This window comes from Scylla paramamosain, chromosome 4 (assembly GCF_035594125.1).
Source record: "Scylla paramamosain isolate STU-SP2022 chromosome 4, ASM3559412v1, whole genome shotgun sequence".
Taxonomy (NCBI): domain Eukaryota; kingdom Metazoa; phylum Arthropoda; class Malacostraca; order Decapoda; family Portunidae; genus Scylla; species Scylla paramamosain.
The window spans coordinates 35182083-35204526 of NC_087154.1; the positions used below are offsets into that span (position 1 = coordinate 35182083).

The 22444-nt window shown below is 45.3% G+C and overlaps 1 protein-coding gene and 1 long non-coding RNA gene across 2 annotated transcripts in view; one reads left to right on the top strand and one right to left on the bottom strand.

The window, feature by feature from the left end:
- LOC135100040 (uncharacterized) overlaps positions 1-22444 on the top strand; it is a 51291-nt gene that overhangs the window by 16611 nt on the left and 12236 nt on the right. The gene's annotated exons all lie outside the window — the stretch shown is intronic.
- LOC135100039 (insulin-like growth factor-binding protein complex acid labile subunit) overlaps positions 11424-22444 on the bottom strand; it is an 82781-nt gene continuing 71760 nt past the window's right edge. Inside the window, exon 2 of the mRNA XM_064002895.1 lies at positions 11424-16206. Coding sequence (XP_063858965.1) covers positions 14110-16206 — 2097 coding nt within the window. The 3' untranslated portion in view covers positions 11424-14109. The remainder of the gene's footprint in view (positions 16207-22444) is intronic.

A 22444-nucleotide genomic window follows, 5' to 3' on the forward strand; every position in this document is an offset into this window, starting at 1 on the left:
ATTTTAGGAGCTAAATGCCTCACCTTCCTCTCAGTAAGCCGGACCTTCTTTGCCGGCACAGAGTACTGGCGTGGGCCTCGTTGTTGGCATCCAAGGCTCGACTCTCCTCGCTGTTTCTGCTGTACGGATTGCATCCTGACAAAATGGCATAATTTTCTCTGTGAGGCATTTCATTGTTGTGGCTTTACTATCAACACAACTGCCTGTTTTTTAATCGATTATGCCTCATTTATACAGTTATAGACACTTTTTTTCTAACAATACGGGGTTGTAATTTACTACTCTCAGCCATATTGGCGAAAGTTGTTAGCGGGGTTCCTTGTGTGTACCTCAGCTGGATTGCTCATTGGTGGTGGTCAGTGGTACGCGGGGGGTGGGGAGGCAGTAGTCAGGCTCCTCGTGCACTAAAACAGGCATCAGCTGCACTACAAACAGTGTTGTTCCCTAGGGCCCTCTGTGTTCAGTTCACGCCACCTGCTCACCCCCAACACCACACAGCACCGCAACACATCATCGACATATATACCGGAACACCCTCAAAATTAGTTGCTGATTAATTTCAGAAACATCTTCCATCATCTTCCTTTCTATGGTTGCACTATTTAAACTAAGGCGTGCAGTCCGACGGCGTCAAACCCTCCCTTGGATCCACCCGTGTGACTTAGAGCCTTAGACTAAAGCCACACGTTCAGCCGGAAGCTTAATTCATGTTATTGCGTGTCTATTATCATTCATTGACGTGGTGCCATCCTTTTCCTGGACTTCCTTCCACGGCTTTCCTCAGGATGTAAGTCATAATGTTTACTAATTATTTGCTGCTTTACATCTCGTAATACATATCACCTACCCAATCATTCTCATCCAATAATGGACGAGAATGATGTTACTACTATCGATGCTAGTAATAAGAAAAACAAGAAAAAGAATAACAAGAATAACAAGAAAAGAACAACAACAGCAGCAACAAGAACAGCAGCAACAGCAGCAGCAGCAGCAACAGCAACAGCAACAGCAACAACAACAACAACAACAACAACAACAACAACAATTACCAACATTTTTTTTTTTCCGTTTCATTGTTACTTGTTGGATATTGTTCATGTAATTGCTGTAGATCGCGGTGTTTCCCTAACCAGCGTCAACGTGCACGTGGGAAACGCAAGCACTACTGATGCATTCTCACGGTCGCACCGCCGTTCTGCTGAGCCGACACCAATTTTCTGTGCTCGTACCATCATTCCGGTGGGACAAGATGCCATCCATTATGCAGGATGGGCCAGCCGCGTCCTCCGATAAAATGTGCGATCCTGAGTTGGGATGCGCTCGCGGGGCCATCAAGTGTCCCTGTAATTCCTCTACCCCGTCCCTCCTCTCTTGGTACTGGGTAGGGTCACTGCTCAAATACTCCTCCTCCTCCTCCTCCTCCTCTAATTCTTAACCTTGGTGATCCCCTAAGTACTGTACCAGTCTCCTTCCTCTTCCTCTAGTTTAAACCTCTCTCCTTCCCTCTCCTTCTTCAGCGCTTTATGGTTATCATACCTGCTTACTGGACCCCGGGCCTTGCTTCCAGTCTTGGGCGAGCCAGTCAGCTGTTCCTCCTCTATTGCGGGCTGATTCGTAAATGGCTATCTGGAGGAACCTGGCAGAGTAAACTATAGCACGTCTTTGAGTCTGAGTCCTGGATCATCTTATATATTTTTAATTATTCAAAGTTCAGACGCCAAGGAGACAGTGTGGAGATCAGTGGGAACGCGCCGCTTAGCATTACATATACTCCAACGACTTTACATTTCATATCCATCTCTCTCTGCATCTCTCCTACTAATCCTCTTTCTGCCTCAGGCATCACCTGCACCCTTTGGGACCAGTATTGTACCTTGGCCAGTAGTACATGGCTCGTCAGGGCTGAGGAGTCCACGAAATGTCCCTTACTATTCCTGATTTGTGGGAGAACCACGGAAACCTTCTCATATATTTTAGGTATTAATTAACATACTTGGTTTTATCCTCTTCACTTCTTTACTTTCGTCTCTTAACTCATTTACTTCTAAGTGATGGGAGTGGAAGTGGTAGCTTGAGTGGTAATAGTGTTGGTTAGGAGAAAAATTCTTTTAGATTTTGCATATGATTATTTTTTTATTTCTGTAATATTTTTTTTCGCATACTTTACTGATAATAAGTAATTTTTTTCTCTACTCCATTCCTTTTGTTCCCAATGTTTTCATTCCTTTTGTTCCCAATGTTTTCATTCCTTTTGTTCCCAATGTTTTCTCTCTTCAACTGAACATGTGTTAGAAATAGCAATAATAGTACAACTGGTGGTGGTGGTAGTGGAAGTAGATACAATGATCACGGTGATAATTAGAGAGAGAAAAAAACATTCCCTTTTAACTTTCTCAAACTTGCCTTTTCTCTTTTTCATTTCTACTTCATTACCTTTGTCCTGTGACCCATCGTACAATAGTGGCGTTAGTGAAGCAGGAAGAAATAATGGTGGTGGTGGTACTGGTGGTACGAGGGCTGTTAGGTGGTGCTCAGGAGCTTTGGGAACAGTTACGAGAGGAGACCAAGGTTGGGACTGGTATTGGGTGCTGGGTGACAGGGAGGGGGAGGTGAGAAGGATAGAAGGAAGTGGTACCTTAGTGGGTCTTGCAGCGAGCTAGGAGGATGTAGAGTTAGTAGTGTATGCGTGCAAGGAAAACAGGGTGTCTTTTAATGGTGTTACTAGATCCTGTGTAATAAGGAGAGTGTAGGAAGTGAACATAATAACATCATTAGAAGTTTCCATAACTACGTGTTATTTTCGATATTTCAAAATAGATAAAAGTTACAAAATTAATGAGAAGGTATAGGATTGAAAATAAGTGGAGAAAAAAGTTAGCGATTTCTACGTTAAGGAAAACTATAGTATTTTAAAGATCTTGTCTACTTTGCAACTTAGTATTTGATGTATATAACTTAAGCTGTTAGAAAAAAAAGAAAAAAAAAAAGAAAAAAAAAAAAAAAAAAAAATATATATATATATATATATATATATATATATATATATATATATATATATATATATATATATATATATATATATATATATATATATATATATATATATATATATGGCAATAACGTAAATAGCAAAAGTCCTCTACCTGACACTTCCCAAGCATCGCCGCAAGGGAAAGAGGTATGCTGGTATGTTGTTCTTTTATGTTCCTTTGTGTAGCCTTATGTAAAATCACGTATGTTGACAACGCTCCCGCCACTCCAGTTCTTCAATACACTTCCTGGTTACGTATTTCTCTCAATTTTTACGCATCCAATTTAAGTTTTCACTAAAAGATATAATTTTGCATCACTCGAGATTTTGAAGTTTTCCTTAAACATTTTAACGCTAAGTCAAAACAGTTAACGACCCCGCCAGCACACACACACACACACACACACACACACACACACACACACACACACACACACACACACACACACACACACACACGGACAGACGGTCAACGCTTCCATCACATCGTCAGGTATTCTACATTCGCCTCACATTTGCATTCGTTTCCACAACCGTGTTCCCGAACATTTAGGGTGAGGCCCACTCAGAATCCTTAGTTACTTTGCCCCGGGGTACACCATTTGTTGATTTCCGTGTGTGTGTGTGTGTGTGTGTGTGTGTGTGTGTGTGTGTGTGTGTGTGTGTGTGTGTGTGTGTGTGTGTGTGCGCGCGCGCGCGCGCGCGTGTGTGGCGTTTATATATTTCTCAACTCGCTTTTAGTTCTTGAATACATTCTCTCTCTCTCTCTCTCTCTCTCTCTCTCTCTCTCTCTCTCTCTCTCTCTCTCTCTCTCTCTCTCTCTCTCTCTCTCTCTCTCTCTCTCTCTCTCTCTCTCCCCCCCCCCCCCCACACACACACACAGACAGTCGCCCTCCTCTCTGCACATAAACATTGGGAATCTATATAAGTGAATAAGGGTGAAGGCGTACCGTGATATCGCCCCTTTTCCCTAGCTCCGGTGTTCACCTTAATCTAGGCTCTTTCCAGCCCTCCTCCTCCTCCTCCACCTTTTCGTTCTATTTTTTCTCTACGTTTTCTTTTATTTGATTTCTTTTACTTGTTCTTTTTCTTTTTTTCTCGTCCTCCTCGACCTCCTCCTCCTCCTCCTCCTCCTCTTCCTCCTCCTTTTCCTTCTGTTTCTCCGTCTCCTTCTCTTTCTCTTCCTCTTCCCCCAACTCCTTCTACTCTTTCCATTTTTTTCCTTTTTATTGTTTTCTTTTCTTTGTTCCTTTTCGTTATTTCCTTCTCCTCCCTTTCCTCTCCCTCCACATTTTTGTTTTCTTCTTTGTTTTCTTAATTTCTTGGTTCTTTTTTCTTCATTTTACCTCCTCCTCCTCTTCCACCTCCTCCTCCCTATTTGCTTCGTTAATATCAACATCATCATCATCATCATCATCATCATCATCATCATCATCATCATCATCATCATCATCATCATCGTCATTACCATCGTCATCATCCTCATATTAACATCTTTTTTCCATCTTTCATTTTATTTAATTTCTCCTCTCCTTCCTCGTCCTTACACATAATACCTCTGACAGCAGTTTCTATTACGTTTTAGCTTTCCCACTCGTGCTTGTGTTTTTCCCTCTCCTATTCCTCTCCTCTTTCTCTCCGTCTCTCTGTCTTCCTCTCTTCCTGTTCCTCTTCCTCATCATTTTCCTGCCGCGTGTCCTCTCCTCGACATCTTCCCCACCTTGTCGTACATCTGCATATTATTGCTTTCCTGTGAATAAAATTATGTTAGGCTCAGGCTTCTCCTCTTCCTCCTCTTCCTCTTCTTCTTCTTCCTCGCCGTCTCTGTTGCTTGCCTCCACCCTTTTGCGTCTCTAGTGACCTCTTCTCCTCCTTCCCGCCCTGCCCATTACAGTCCCAGTCTCTGCCACGCCCTGCTTCCTCCTACCATTCTGTATTGCACTATTCCGCCTCATCAGCAGTGTGTCATTGGAGGGAGTGAAGGTCCTCGTCCAGCTTTTCCTCCTCCTCCTCCTCCTTCTTCTCTTCCTCCTGCTATCCATACCCTTCGTCTTCCTACTCCCAGTCCTTCTCCTCTTCGTGATCGTCCCTCTCCTCGTCGATGTTGTCCTTGTTCTCGTCTTCAGCTTCGTTCTCCTCGTCCTCCTCCGCTGCCGCCTCCTGCTTGCATCAGTCTTTTGTTCTCATTCTCCCACTAATCTTTACTTTTAAATTTCCTCGGTTCCCTTTTCTTCCTTATTTCTTAATTATGTGTCCGTCTCTCTCTCTCTCTCTCTCTCTCTCTCTCTCTCTCTCTCTCTCTCTCTCTCTCTCTCTCTCTCTCTCTCTCTCTCTCTCTCTCTCTCTCTCTCTCTCTCTCTCTCTCTCTCTCTCTCTCTCTCTCTCTCTGTTTCTCACCCGCACCTCCTACCAACCAACCAAAGTACCCCCCCCCCCTCAACACACACACACACACACACACACACACACACACACACACCTTCACTTTCAAACTTGAAGAATCAATCTGCATATTGAATCAACTCTATTCACGAAGTTTTTAAATCTTAAGCCATGAAAAAGTATTGAAGGTTGGGATGAGTTGGGGATTGGTGTGTTTCCTTCCCCCTCCATCACCCACCATCACCATTTCCACCTTGTTCCTTTCCCCGCCTCATTCCCCAAGTCTTCGTCTGATATTCCCTTTCTTTTCTCTCTCTCTCTCTCTCTCTCTCTCTCTCTCTCTCTCTCTCTCTCTCTCTCTCTCTCTCTCTCTCTCTCTCTCTCTCTCTCTCTCTCTCTCTCTCTCTCTCTCAAGAATATAACGCAAGTTTCATAATTAACCCACAAATCATTCTCTCTCTCTCTCTCTCTCTCTCTCTCTCTCTCTCTCTCTCTCTCTCTCTCTCTCTCTCTCTCTCTCTCTCTCTCTCTCTCTCTCTCTCTCTCTCTCTCGTGTGAGTGTGTGTGTGAGTGTGTGTGAGTAACTATGTCTGTGTGTACCTGCCTGTCAACTTGTGCGGCAGGTAGTGCAGTGTGTGCGAGGAAGGGGGGGGGGTGAGGCGAGGCACAGTCCCGGACAGCTGGTGGTGGGAGGAAGGAGTTGCTCATTATCATGCTGCCAGTGTGAGCCAGGCTGGAAACACCCACTCGGGGATTATAATACAGAGCTCGATTTTCACGGCTTCGATGCGATGTTGTTCTGAAGCGAGTGCATGCGCCACATATTCTCTCACACGCACATTGTGACGCACACACACACACACACACACACACACACACACACACGTTAACATAAAAATTACCATGTAGTGTATTTTTTTCTTTTTTTCTTTTTTTTTTTCTTTTTTCTCCTCATAACAGCATGAGTGAAGTGAGGATATGAAACATTATGCAGAGTGAAGGCAAATTTCAGAAAAGCATTTTGTTAGGAATAAACTTGAGCGGAAAATTAGTAGGAAATTCTTAAATACGCAATACGAGAATGCCCAGTTTTGTAGTCTGTGCTTAAGTGGTCCGAAGAAATATATACCTGCTGTTGCTTCCGGAGGAAAATATTAAAGGCAAAATGAAGTGCTTAGGCGAGAGTTGTAGGAAAGCAACAAAGGAAATGAACACAGAGCAGGTTTAGAAGACAGGCGAATACTCTGGCATATGCAATGTACAAACCAACTCGTAATGAACACTCTTATACCTCAACAAAAACAGATGCAGAAATGCGTAATAAAATGAAATTGCGAGCACGAGGAAATACACGTAGTTTGTGAGATTCCGACCTGAACATTCCAAGTTATGCGATATGTGACGATATCTATTTTTCACGTATTTATATTTTAGGAATTAGAGACAGCCTAGCTAAGCTCAATAAATGACAAACACTGGATGAGGTGACAATTTGATGGTTTGAACATTGTATTCTAGGTTACATATCCAGTTCAGAATAAGAATGGTAGGTAATATTTAGTATTTCCATGTGTAAAATTTTTAAAAGTAAAACAGGATAGTGAGGTTCATGAAATGATAGAAACGCTGGCTGAACGAGATATAAGCAGCCTTAATCTAATGGGATATCTATACTAAATTGTTTCATGTGTGTATTAGGACCATATTCTGAAACACTTCTACATTACACCTCCACTACTTTGAAGGGCTTTTGTTGAAACTACACGGATTTTTTTTTAGGGTACTTTTGCTGTTCTAGTGGTAAATCAACAAGATTTCTACATTATTAAGAGGAGAAACTGAGAACCCAATTAATCATTTATGCGGCCTTTAAAAATACTGAATACGAGGTTTTGACGGAGCCCCATTACGTACCTCGCTAACATACCTATATTTTATAAGCGAGTAATGCATAACCCTGGCGATATACGAGGTCCTACCGGGATGCCTCACGAGTGTGCTAAACAATCCAGTACAACATTACGTTTATAAATGAACAGTGATGTTTCCCGAGTCACAGGTGCAGTAGTGTGGCGTGACGCACACAGGTCGGCACGGGCAGGGTCGCGGCTTAAGGGTGCTGTGAGGCCATTTTCCGGTATTCACAACGCAATCGCAGCAGCCGTATTGGGTCGTAACTTCGCGAGTGCCGTGGACCCAGCCGTAATGGTACGAACGCCTTGCTTAACTCGTCACCCCGGAACATTCTCTTCCATATAGTCCGTAATAGCAGATTTCATGTAACGTGGATGCATTTTGTGCAACAAAGCAAAGGGAAATGAATCGTGATTTATCAGTAATAATATTTTTGTTGTGGAATATAGGACTGTATTAAGTCTGACACTACTTTGATGTTGACGAGGGAATGAGTATCGGCTCACCTCATTATCCAGAGGGAACACCGGTGGCGCCTGTGTGTGTGTGTGTGTGTGTGTTTCCTGGTGGTGCAACACGTCAGTCGCCGCTCAGTCGTGTCGGGCTTACGTTTAGATGATCTTTCCTCGCAGTGTGTTGCAGACAGCGGAGAAAAAATGGCGTGCATTATTTGTTTATTGTACCCTTGGATGTTTCATTCTTTATTTGTTTTCTTTCTTTAACGGTCACGTGTTTTGATGTTAATCTCTGCCATTGTCTGTTTCGGTTTTTTTAAATTGTATGTGTGTGTGATATATATATATATATATATATATATATATAGAGAGAGAGAGAGAGAGAGAGAGAGAGAGAGAGAGAGAGAGAGAGAGAGAGAGAGAGAGAGAGAGAGAGAGAGAGAGAGAGAGAGAGAGAGAGAGAGAGAGAGAGAGAGAGAGAGAGAGAAATTATTTTATTGGAGCCACACTTTGAAGACAGTTCAGTTAAGACGTGCCGTGTTGAACGGTGAAAATAACGTAGGATTAAGTTGGCAATGGACTACATTTAGAGAAATCTTTTAAAGGCGTCAGAAGTAAAGGAAAATATGTCATCGAATAACGTTGAATTGCAAAGTTTTGTCGGAAAATTATATAAACTACAAAGTCTGAAGCTAAAAAATTACAGCTATGTACAGCTGGCTTTGTTACGTCAGGATTCCGATACACAGACAGTGATATGATCCGAGAATTAATATTGTAAGTATGCTGCCGTTGTTTGGAGAACGCATTTGTCAAAGGCTTTATAAAACAAATGAAAATAGTGCATAGGGCATTAGTAAATTAGATATAGTTTAAAAAAAAGTCTTTGAAGAAACACTAAAAAGTTAGCTTTATAATACCGGGAAAATTAAGAGGTGCAACAGTAGTCACAAGCTATGATAATGTACCAATCTATAACATGAGCGCAGGAAATTTATATATATATATATATATATATATATATATATATATATATATATATATATATATATATATATATATATATATATATATATATATATATATATATATATATATATATATTACTACATATGGATCCATGGCCATAGTTCAATTTGTTAAAGTTGATGAAGATCTCAGAGATTGACACACACACACACACACACACACACACACACACGTACGTGTGTTAGGCAAGTAGGTCGGTGGACTCTGTGTGTATATACATACACACAGACTCCTACGTACGCCTCCCCTCCCATGTCTACTCTTCTCTCGCAGTTAAAAAAAAAAAAAAAAGCGGCTGGTTCTTTGTTGCAGCGGATTGCTCGCTTCACTTTGTCTTTGTAATATGAACGTTGCAATGATATTGTAGAAATGTTTTGATACTTGCGCGTAAAAAAAAAGTTCCCCAATAAATGTCTGAATGTGTATTTAGCGTGAAAGGAACGACGAGTCGGTTGATAATTTTTCTTCGGATCATTTTCCATATGTTCGGTTGCAGTTTTGCTGCAGTTTGGTTTCGTGTATGATGATGCATCACTACATAATATAACATTGTTAACGTGTGTGCGTGCGGTAATGGATGAGAGTACTTTCCGCATAATGTACGTATAATGTTTAATGTAATATTGCATATGTAGTGAGACTGATATTAACAATATTAAATTAATATTAATTTTCACTCCCTGCTACGTAATTATCAATGATATACTGGTTAACATAGCACGAATGCAGTTTATCTTCACCACTGTGCTGTTGCCGTACTGAGCTGCTCCCAAACCTCGAGCCAGCCCTCCCAGTAGATCGTCTCCACTAAACCAACTACTTTGCTTATCCACTACTGCTATGTTTATCTTGCCCTCTGTCTTGCCTTCACCTGCACATCTTCTCCCGGTACCGTGCAGCTCATGCACTAATGAAATTTACTTAATGCACTTGTAGGTGTATGCGTGTGCATGTGTGCATATCTGTTTGGAATCTCCTTAAAGGCAGGTATTTGCATACATAATACTACACTGGTTCATCTCACATAATACTACACTAGTTCACCTCACACCTATATCCACACACACTCATTGCTGTTTATTTAATAGTTTTGACCTATGCACGTTGCACTCCTGCTGCGTGCTGTTGACAAGACTTGTGAAGCGGGGAGACCTGCATCAGAGTACCATCCATCTTTCAGCGTGTTGGTTTTGACATCAGTCACTTAATTTGTCCCCTCACATCTGTCGCTAGATGAAGGAAGGGCCAGGGTGTTGCTTTGGCGTCACGTGAAGTATTGCCCTCTCCGTGTGCCGTGCGTTGAGGTGTTGAGTGTGAGAAACACACTAGACACTTAACACTTTCTCCCCTCTCCTTTGAGAGCATAGTCGTGTCAAGGGAGAGCTGGACTGCTGCTGCCTTGGTGTGAGGGAATTGTTCTTTTGTGTGTGTGTGTGTGTGTGTGTGTGTGTGTGTGTGTGTGTGTCGTGTTGAGCTTTCAGTGTGGGTTGGAAGACAACGCACTGAGAAACCAAGATTTATTTTTCCATCTGGATTATAGATGGGTTGAGGCGGGGAACCTTGGAATTTTTTTTTTTTGTGTGTGTGTGTGTGTGGGTGCGTGCGTGCGTGCGTGTGTGCGTGCGTGCGTGTCCTCATTGTGAATATGCCATAGTGTTGAGGTGCTATTTCAGGACAATATAGGTGCAAAAAGACGTTAGTGACTTCACACTCCTTATGTTGTGCAAGCGTGGTAAAAAAGGATCCATGCTTCTTACATACTTTTGTCTTTGTGTGCGGTGTGACTGAAGAACAACATTGACTTCTCACTCCCTTGTTGGTGAAGATATAAGTGCAATATGAAAAAAAAGGCTAATCTTGTCTTTGTCTCTGTCTACCTGCGTGGTGTGCAATCTCGAAAGTGTATAAACGCTAGAAACGCCACTGACATATCAAACTTCCTCGGTGGTGACGATGTGGCTGTGGCAAGAGAGCATAAAGGCAAACTATTTACCATTGTCTTTGTGTCTCTTCGTAGCGTGTGGGAGAGAGAATCTGAGATGCGTGTAACTTGATGCCTTGGTGTTAATCCCCCGTATTTGGCCTCCCTTCCCTCCCCACATCGTCAACAGTAGGAGCTTTTGGCACGAAGACTTTACTTACCGTAGAGGAAGCCTTAGTCAGTCACACAAACCTCATCCCTTGACTATTGTTAAGGCTTCTGGTGTGTACGAGCACTTTTTTCCACATTCACTGCCTTATTTTAGCACTTGTTCCCTTGGACATTGGATGTTATGTTCGTACTGAAGCAATTGTGGAATGGCGTAGAGGTTTATTCTGAAATGAGGCTGAATATTCCCGTGTGTGTTGGTAAGTTGTTAATGATTTACCTGTTAATTAGTAAGGTGGATGCAGTAAGTAGTAGGGATTAGCCGTCCTCCTGTAGTAGCAGCGGCCATATAGGTGAGGCAAACACCTGCGATAATTCCCATAATTAACCTGTCTGTGCAAGGTGCTCTCTCTCTCTCTCTCTCTCTCTCTCTCTCTCTCTCTCTCTCTCTCTCTCTCTCTCTCTCTCTCTCTCTCTCTCTCTCTCTGACTAATGAGTGGGGCCAAGGACAAGTCTACACTATCCATGAGTGACTCTTTATTGTTATTCATGAGTAGTATAAAATTTGTACATTTAAAATAAGCATTAAGATCAGCTATGCACAGTCCATTATATACACCGAAAAGGGAATGAAGAGAGAATAGGATTAATTACACGGACAATTACTGTTTTTTATTCATCTGTGTGTGGATCCCAGGAGTGCCGGAGGGGGGGTGGGGCACGAGGGAGACCTGCAGGAGGAGGAGGAGGAGGAGGATGCGAAAATGTGCTTGTTATGTAGGAGGGCATGAAGATTGCAGGTAGTTGTGCAAGAGGAAGAAGAAGAGGAGGAGGGGGAGGAAGAAGAAAAGGAAGAGGAGGAATGGGAGGAAGAAGAGGAGTAGTAGGAGGAGAAAAGAGAAAGAAAGAGGAGGGAGAAGAGGAAGGAGGAGGAGGAGGAGGAGGAGGAGGAGGAGGAATGCATTATAAGGAATACTTCACTGTACTCGTATTTTGGGACACTGCTAATTATATTTTTTTTTTATGTCACGATGGTGTATGTATGTATGTTTGTTTGTTTGTATGTACATGTGTATAACAACTCAAATGAAATCAGGCTTTAGTTTTCTAGTATATATAGATTTCGTCATGTTTATGTGAGTGCATTAGGAATATATATATATATATATATATATATATATATATATATATATATATATATATATATATATATATATATATATATATATATATATATATATATATATATATATATATATATATATATATATATATATATATATATTTGTGTGTGTGTGTGTATATAATTCAGTACAAGTTATTATCTTCCTTTTGATTCCCAATACACAAACCTCCGAGGAACGCGTAATAATTAGTGGCCGGGAGGTGCACAAGGAGAGGCCCCGGAGCTCCACCCACTCTGGAGAATTGCTGGCGAGTTCTATTATTTTACAGCTATTGACTATTTCTTCCCCATATCCACGAGGGGTGTTTTCGCCCTCCTCCTCCTCCTCCTCTTGCTTTATCCTTCCCATTGTTTTCTTCCTGTTCTCGGAAGAGCTCCTCTGTTTTCTTTGTCGTTCTCTTCTGACTCTCATATCCTCCTCCTCCTCCTCCTCCTCCTCCTCCTCCTCCTCCTCCTCCTCCTCCTCCTCCTCCTCTCTGTCGTCCTCTTCCTCCTCTTCTTCTGCCAGGTCCTCCCGTTCTCCTTCCTCTGGCCTCCTTGGGTCCACTTAGTAGCCTCACATTTATAATTTCATATATAGTATCTATATATTTATAATATATAAAAACAATTTGGGTGACTAGCACAACAATGATGTAATAATAATAATACACTGTTGATCATTCCCTTCATCATCTGGTCTATCATCATTACTATCATCACCAACATCTCTACACACGTGGGCATTTTCCTCACGTTCACACTTACAAAAGACGGGTTGGGTGTCCCTTTACAAAACACGTGTGGCGTCTTGCTGCTGCCGGTGCTTGCTTCACTCCTCCTCCACTGCTCCCGCTGCCTTTCCTCGGGAGTGAGGCACACACCAGTTAGCCGCGTCCAGCCCCCTTTCTCGCACCACTACCTCTACTACGACAATGTGAAAAAATAGTCACTCCGTCTCTGCTGCACTGTACAAAAAAACATTTTTTCACAATAGTCAACACTGTAGGAACGGCAACAGACACTCATATATTATTTACTATGAAAGGCATTATTTTTCCTTTTATTTTACACAACATCCCTTGGTTTATACATTTTCTGTATCAAGGAACTGAAAACAAGACGATTCAGGTCACTTATGAACGTCTTTATAAATCACACCCAGAGCCTAAAGCTTATACTTGTGGAAGACAACCTCTGGTCAGTGGTCTTGTCCGAGGTACAGCGAGTGAGTGGGGCGTGGTCCCTGGGGTGGGGCTGAGGGGGAGGGAGACTCGAAAACTTATGGCGTAACTTCAATAAATGTTGATGCGACAGGGAAGTTGTTTTTATCTAGAGTGTTACGTGTTGGGAAACCTTTGATTGCGAAGTGACTTTTTGCCGTGCGGCCACCCGGGGTCGAACATGAAGGAAAATAGCCTGATGGTGGTGTTGGGCAAGGAATTCTCTTGAGATAGTACAAAGGAAAGCCCCTGCGTAGATTGAAGGGGCCGGGACAGGGTTAGGGAAAGGCCATTTACGTTTGAGGCAGAATGGGGTCCTGCTGGGTGTTTGTTGGCAACCGTAAGCCCCCATGGGTGAAGGTGAATGGGGAGGAGGGGAATACAGATATACATGTTGTGGTGGCGCGTTGCATCCGGTGACATTTTTTTGTTTTTAGTACGGAAAGCTTTTTGAGGGTTTATATTTAGAAGGGGACTTTGTGCCGGTGTGCTGTTTTGACATTTTTAGACTGGTGGTCAGTTTAGCTTGATGTATATGTAAAAAGAAGGATGAGTGTCTAGTGGATGGGAAAGTGAACGTTGATAGTGCCGCCCTCCCCCTCGTGATGCAGACTCGCATGGACCACCGACCAGAGAGCAACACTACGCGTCACGGCTCCGTCCTGGCAATGCTCACAGCCTCGCCGCGTCAGGAAGAATTTGATATTTTGGTTGCACTAATGCACTGCCTCTCTTCTCCCTCCGCACCATCTCCCTGGGAAGTTTCTGAGTCCTTTTTCTCAACACACATTTCCCCCCCACCACCCTCCCTCACTCTATTAGAGCGTCGGAGTAGTGGAAGAATCCTCTTGCGGGGGCGGGACGGGAGGCATGCTTTGGTTGTAGCCTGCAATGTGGTTCATTTCTATACTGTGGTTCACTGTCGGATTGTGGTTGTGGGTCTTATTGAGGTCTGGAGGCTGTATCTGGCTGCCGGGAGAGTTGAGGTTGTTGGGTGGGGGCGGAGGAGTGGCATGGTTCGGGGCAGAAGTGAGGTCGTCTTCTAGCACTTCTTGAGAGCCAGCAATGTCGGTCACTTCGTCAATGGTAGCAATTGTGGCGTCCAGCTGGGTCTTGGCCGGCTTCTTTGTGTTGTTGTTGCTGTTTTTGCCCTTCATGAGTTTCTCTTTGTTTTCTGGGTCCGTCTCGTTGGTGTAGTAGGAGGCGGAGTGTTTGTTGTACACCACTATGCCGATCACCACCAGCACTAGCAGCAGCAGTACCAGGACCACACCGCCCACAACTACTAAGTACATCTCTTCTTTCTCTATGGTATTGAGTCCCCAGTCCATCTCAGCGTCTGCCTGCCTTGTCAAGTCGCTTCGCGGGAAGGCTGGCTGTTCTGTCATCACGCTGAGGGAAGGCTCCACCCAGGTTGGCATTATGGCAACCGCGGCGGGCGTGGTGAAAGGGCAGACGGGCAGATCACCAAGTGGCAACAGGGCCAGCTGCGCTCCCGCCACTCCTTGGGGACCAATGCATTTAAGACAAGTCCACACCCGAGGTTCGGCGCATCCAGATTCTTGGTCGGGTGCGTCCTGAAGCCAGCGCAGTAGAGGACCTGCGTGGCACTGGTCACACTGCCACGGGTTGCCTTCCAGACGGAGGGTGCGCAGCTCGGTCGCTCTCGTCACGGTATCAAAGAAGGCGCTGTCCATGCCTCTAAAGTTGTTTAGTGAGAGGTCGAGGGAACGAAGGTGTTTGGCGTTCTGCATGATTTCCGTGGAGAAGGAGGTGAGGTAATTGGCGGACAAATTGAGGTGATGGAGGTGACGTGAGTGTCGTAGAAGTTCTGGCGGCAAGTTGGTTAAGCCCATGTCTCCGAGTCCCAGGCGACGCAGCTGGCGGGCCTTGGGCAACACAGTGAGCAGCTGTTCCACCTGGAGAGAGTTTCCAGACAACTGGATATCGTGAACCTTGTGCAAGATGGCGTGGAGGGCACTTGGCTCCAGCTGGGATAGCCGGTTGTAAGACAAGTCGAGGTGCTTTAATGAGGCGTTGGTGAAGGCGTCTGGTTCCATGCGGTTGATGCGGTTGTGGGCAAGGCTGAGGGTAGTGAGCGGCGATCCCGAGATGGCACCTCGCTCCACAAACGAGATATGGTTCCCATCTAGGCGCAGCGTGACAAGATGAAGTAGAACAGTGGAGGCAACCCCAAGAGGCACTTGTGTGAGGCGGTTGTCCCGCAGGTCAAGTTCATGCAGCAGCGGCAGCGTCTGCAGGAGTGTAGTGCTGATGGAGGTGAGCTTACATCCTGCGCAGTACAGCTGCCGCACCTCCGGGACGTCGGTGAACCTTTCAGGCTGAAGGTCACCGAGCGGGTTATGGCTGAGGTCAAGACGTTCCAAGCGCGTGAGGCCAAAAAAGATCCTAGAGACGAGTTCCGGCACCAAGTTGTGGGCGAGCGTCAGGGACCGCAGGTGTCGCACGTGGCGGAACACTGCCGACGGCACTGACTGGATGCGGTTATAACTCAGATCTAGGTGATGGAGTGAGTCTGCGCCCTTGAAGTTGGTATCCATGAGGGCGGAGATGTGGTTATGGGTAAAGTTAAGGACGTGGAGACGCTGAAGGCCCCAGAAGGAGTGGGCTCCTAGAGCAGGGATCTTGGAGTGTGTGATGTGCACCTCTTCCAGCTGCCGAAGCCTCTTGAAAATGGGGCCCAGCGTGAACCTGTTGGGGCGGCTGGGCGGTGCGGAGATCACCAGCACCTCGGTGTCTGAGCGGAGGCTCATCACGGGCAGTGGGTCGCCCATGCCGCCCTCCTCACATCGCACGCCACGCCGCCCTCGTTCGTCCAGGGAACAGCGACACTTGTGCGGGCACGCCCAACTTACACCCAACATCACCCACAGGAACACTGGGATGAGCGGCATCTGCAGTGGGAGGAAAGGGAGTGTGTTAAAATGATGCAGTGGCGGTGGTGACGTGCCACCAAGGGAGATATGCAGACTCTGGCAGCGGCTTAGTAATTAGGGAGGTCGCTGCGTAGGTCCTAATTATCAATGAAAATTAATTAATATTGAAGGCAGCTGCGGCGATGGCGAGGTGCCGCGGTCCGGGAACACATCAGCTGCATAAGGACACAAGCCTCACGCAGCACTTCTGTATACATAATTTCTGCTGAAGTGAAAAAAAAGTACAAAAAATCGTTACTAATCCAGTATATATAGCATTATATAATTGAATGACCGTTATTATTCATTGCCGAATTATTCATGTTTCCATAGCGACATATTTCTACGGCAGAGGCAGGTGTCGCAATGATCTTTGTTGTTCCAGCAGCATAATGGTCCACTCATAATTGGCTGCCCGATCCGCCACATGATGCAAATGATTTTTTTTTTCCTGCTAGGGCTTTAATTTGTGCGTGAAGCATCGAGAGGGAGAGGGATATTGATTTGTTCTGATGATAGTGAAGAAGGAAAGTGATGATGGCTACTACACACACACACACACACACATACACACACACCACTACAGGGTCACTACGGACATAGATTTCTCAGGCCCTGACAGGCTTGAGTGGCACGTCTTAATTGCATGTCTGAAGGCCCCATCCACACTCACCTCAAAGCACCACCTTCACCTCGCCACCGCCTCGTCGCCTTATTAACACAAGCACCACCTTCCTGCCTCGCTGCGTGTTACTTTCATCGGGGCCATTCATTCCAGTGAGTCAGAGTCAAGTCAAGTAAAAACGCAATGCCCTTCTTGCGATGGAAGTTCATAATGAAGATGTATTGCAGTTGTGAACGCGTGCCCTTATACATACACACACACACACACACACACACACACACACACACACACACACACACACACACACACACACACACACACACACACACACATTTAAACGTGTATCCGTTATAGTACGTGACTAAAGATGAACACGGGTGCGACCATTCCCACCCAATACGCCCCTTTCGCGAACTTCATTGCTCCTGTAAGTGGGAAGGGCGGCCTCTCACTCTCTCCTCTCCCTCTCCCCTCGCCCCTTCGCGTCACGGCCCCGCCTCTCCAGCTGTTGGCCGATGTGATGTGGAACGCTACCCTCTTTTTACCCATTACTGCGCTCGCGTCTATAAAACACCCTGCACTTAACACACATTCCCAGCTGATCTTTCCACATTAACCTCCTATAAATTTAACAGTCTTATGAATGCGTTCGAGGCAAGAGTATCATTAACCTAATCCCTAATTACACCCCAGTCAGCATATTCAGCCATAGCCACTGGTCCGGTTGTGATATAATTCGAACGTGGTATTAATGCAAGTAACAGAGTTGGCAGTAAGCCTTTGGTAATCTGCCGTCACAAGGGAGAACTTAACTTTGTTTGTCCGGGTAGCAGATCGCGATGAGAGGGAGGGGGGAGGGGAATGGGGGGTGGAAGGGATGGAGAGTAGCCAGACGCCGCTGGGTAGGGTATGGTAGGGTGTGTGGCGTGGCGTGGCGTGGCGTGGCGCGGCGTAGCGTGGCGTGGGGCTTGGTGTGGGGTGCGTGGCTTGGTTTGGCGTGGCTTGGAGTGGCGTGAGACTTTAACAAACGACATCCGCTTCATAATCAATTGTATTTGCTGCATATTAATATTTAGTCACGACCACCAACTGCGCTCTCTCTCTCTCTCTCTCTCTCTCTCTCTCTCTCTCTCTCTCTCTCTCTCTCTCTCTCTCTCCAACAAAAAATCCCCAGTAATGGATCGGTGAGGGATAAGAAGCAGTAATTACTCCAAATTTTCTTCGTGGTATCCCCGTGCGGCTGCTGGACGAGGCGCACCAAGATGCAGGGAAGGGAAGGAGGACAAGGGAAGGAAAAGGAGAGGAGGGGGAGACAGGCAGGGTTATCACCACTGAAGGAGGCGGGAAGGGTGCGGAAAGTGGCAGATGGATGAGGAAGAGGAAGAGAAGTAGGAGGAGGAAACGAGAAGGAGGGAAGGAAGGTGAGGAGGTCGAGAGGGGAAGTTAAGGAAAAATAACTAACAGAGATAGATAGGGCAACGGAGGAAGAAGGTGAAATGGACAAAAAAATAAGCTTAACGTGGCGGTAGGAAGGAGGAGGGAGCGAAGGAAGATGTAGGAGTAAAGGGGGAAGTAATGCATAGAAAAGGAAGTGTGATGAAGGGATGAAGTAGAGAGGGAAACTGAGGAGGAAGAGAGGGAGAGGAAGAAGTAAGAAAAGAAATAACAACGAAAAGGAAGAAGTAGAGGAGGAGAGGAAAATTATGCAAGGAAGAGGGACCTAGAAGGGGAGGAAGGTAGAGACAGAAGACTAGAAGGAAGCAAGGAAAAGAATAACCAAGGAAAGAAGAAACAACGGTGAAGAGGATGATGTAGAAGAAGAGAGGAAAATGATGCATGGAGTGAGATGAAGGGAAAAGAAGCAAGCTGAGAAGAAAGCAAAACCTCCAAGGGAAAGGAAAGAAGGGAAGGAGGAAATAACAACAAGGCAGTGACGGGGAGAGAAAGGACAGACACAAACAGTACAACAGAGGAAATTTACCAAATGGTGTTAGGCGGGCAGCGCAGATTGGAGGGAGGGGTATGAGGGAAGAGAGGGAGGGAGAGGAGAGCAGGGGGGTGGTCGTAGGGCAGCTGCAGGGAGGGACAGCACAAAGACAGTCTCCATCACGGGTTCACAGGGGTCCGGGAACCTTTATTCATAATGGATTTTGTGTTGGGTCAGATCCTCTCCTCTTTTCCCTCCCTCTCCCTTCTCTCCCTCCTCCTCTTCCTCCTCCACCCTCAATTTCGAATCACCCCGCCAGCCCAACTCTCCTCCTATCCTCTCCTCCTCCTCCTCCTCCTCCTCTCCCTCCAAAGGCCTTGTGAGAAAAACCTTCCCTGTTCCTCTTTTCTCCTCCCCTCTCCGTCTCTGCCCCCCCCATTGCTCTGTGCCCCAACACAAGAGTGAGTACGCTCTTCTAAAAGAAAATTATGGGATTATGCGATGACTTACTTCCGCCTCTGAGATACAACATAGCTGCTCTCTCTCTCTCTCTCTCTCTCTCTCTCTCTCTCTCTCTCTCTCTCTCTCTCTCTCTCTCTCTCTCTCTCTCTTTCTCTCTCTCTCTCTCAGTAGTAGTCGTTGTAAAAGTTAAGATAACCTATTAGAATTAAGATAAAGTATAAATTCTGCAATACGTAGTACTATTACTACTACTGCTACGTACTACTACTACTACTACTACTGCTGCTGCTGCTGCTACTGATCCTGCTGCTGCTATTACTACTACTGCTACTACTACTACTACTACTACTACTACTACTACTACTACTACTACTACTACTACTACTACTACTACTACTACTACTACTACTACTACTACTACCACCATCATCATCATCTTCATCATCATCAATACTGTAATCATTATAACATTGTCATTCAGACCAGTATTGCTGCCGTTACTATATCACTGGTTCACGGAAATCGACATCAGTAGTGTGTGTCAATATCCGTCCTTCGCCTCCCATTCTGGCCCACCTTTGTGGCGGCAGGTGTCGCCGCACAGGCGCACACAATGGGCCAGTGTGGGGCTCCTCCCGTGACACACGCGATGCGCAGCCTATGCCGAGTGCGCGAACTTAAGTGTGGAAATAATGCATGAAAATAATACATGTATGAGTATTTACTGTATTCACACACACACACACACACACACACACACACACACACACACACACACACACACACACACAACATAGGGATAACACCCAGGGAAACAATAATGCGTGGTGATATGAGCTCATGATTTTCCCCAAACCAGGAAAGGGAGGAGTGATGATAATGATTTATAGCCGGTGGATGGCTGTCCCTGTCAAAGACCATTACCTTCCTCTACATTCAGGTGTTAACGATCAGAAATGTGTGAGGCCTCTTCACTGTAATGGTGGGAGTGTACAAGTATTGCTCTTTGTATGTATGTTTGTATCCAATTACATCCATAGATATTGTAGTTTAGTCTGGTAGTACTATTACTTTGTTATTACTAATATTGTTGTTGTTGTTGTTGTTGTTGTTGTTATCATCATCATTATTATTATATAATCTTTACTGTTTTTGTCCATCTCGTTGCTCTTTTTCCAGATAATCTATCCGTCTTTTGATGTATATATTCATATATCTTCATCTCTTTCCTTTATCCTGAAGGGATTGTCTTTATATTTTTTTATATCTTTTTGTTTTCCTTTGTAAATATGTATACGTCTCAGCAATTTGTGCATTTGCTAGTATGTTTACGTGGCCATCTGTCGGCTTTGTGCGTATTCATAGTGAGTGTGTTTGCGTGTCTGGTTGGGGGAAGGGAGTTAAAGGCCGTCCATTGGGCTGAGAGGAGGGATGCTTCGTAATACAGTAATAGCGGATGGAACAGTATACACGTGACCTGCAGGATTACCCACAGCAGCTTAGCGTTGGCTCAATGGATTGAGGTCGAGACTGGATGAGGCAGCGCTCACTAAGTATCATCCCACCATCATTACACAAGTGGAGACTGTTGCTCATCGCACGCCATCACTAATATGTAACCCTCTGAAGGGACAGAGAGAGAGAGAGAGAGAGAGAGAGAGAGAGAGAGAGAGAGAGAGAGAGAGAGAGAGAGAGAGAGAGAGAGAGAGAGAGAGAGAGAGAGAGAGAGAGAGAGAGAGAGAGAGAGTCCGTTTATCTATGTACTACTGTAACGAGGTCAGAATTGCAGCTAGCCCTGTAATATTCCGCCACAGCTCACTCATGATAAATAGCTCACTAAGCGTTCAAGGGACGTGGCCGCGTTTCGCAACTCCATCTGCAAGCCGCTCTCTGCTGACGAGACACATCAGGCCGATCTGAAACAGTGGCAGTGGGACAGACGTCGGGAACTAAGACTTGGTGGCAGTGAAGGCTCCGTTTTAATTCAGACGAACACGGAAGGGGCAGGAAAGCGCGTCCGCAACACACACACACACACACACACACACACGACAAAATCGCTCTCGACCATGTTATACAAGGCAGATGCTGGTTGGATGAGGGAACGTGTTAGGGGTGGAAAGGAGGGAGAGAAAGAGAGAGGGAGGGTGAGAGAGAGAGAGAGAGAGAGAGAGAGAGAGGGGGAGAGAGGGAGAGGGAGGGAGGGAGGGAAAGAGGCCACTGATCATGGGTTTGTGTAAGGGATAAAGGGGTGGAGAGGGTGAGGAGGGGAAGTGAAAAGTAGCGAGAGAAGAGGAAACGTTAGGATGTTGTTTTGAGAAGTAGATGTGTGTGTGTGTGTGAGAGAGAGAGAGAGAGAGAGAGAGAGAGAGAGAGAGAGAGAGAGAGAGAGAGAGAGAGAGAGAGAGGGAGAAAGGGGGGAGGAGCAGTGATGAATGCAAGAAGAGAAAGGGAGCAAGGGAACCTCTAATCAGTAAAACGTAACTTGTGTCCTCCTCCTCCTCCTCCTCCTCCTCCTCCTCCTCCTCCTCCTCCTCCTCCTCCTCCTCCTCCTCCTCCTCCTTCGCCTCTTTCATCCTCCTTCATTCTCCTCCTCCTCATTCATTTCCATATCCCAATGCCTCTTCATTCTTATCTCTTAATGGCTTCCTTCTTCTCTTTGACCCATTGCGATCTCTCTCTCTCTCTCTCTCTCTCTCTCTCTCTCTCTCTCTCTCTCTCTCTCTCTCTCTCTCTCTCTCTCTCTCTCTCTCTCTCTCTCTCTCTCTCTGTCTCTCTCTCCCACACACACACACAGAGAGAGAGAGAGAGAGAGAGAGAGAGAGAGAGAGAGAGAGAGAGAGAGAGAGAGAAACAGTAAAGAAAAAAGAGAAAAAGGAAAACCGACAAAAGAAAACATCCCGCTCTGCTTATTAATTCAGTTTTGCATGAGGGACAAAAAAAAAGTGGAATGAGAGAGAGAGAGAGAGAGAGAGAGAGAGAGAGAGAGAGAGAGAGAGAGAGAGAGAGAGAGAGAGAGAGAGAGAGAGAGCAACACAATAAAAAGTGCACGTGGGCCAGTCTGGTGTGGTCTGGGGGAATGGAAGGCCGGATAGAAAGCTTCCTCAGAACACCTGGTGAAGCAGACGTTGTTTCGAGACTCCGTGGCAATTATATCTGTATTTTCCCGCGCTCAATGACGCCTCAAAAACCTACCTGGTGGC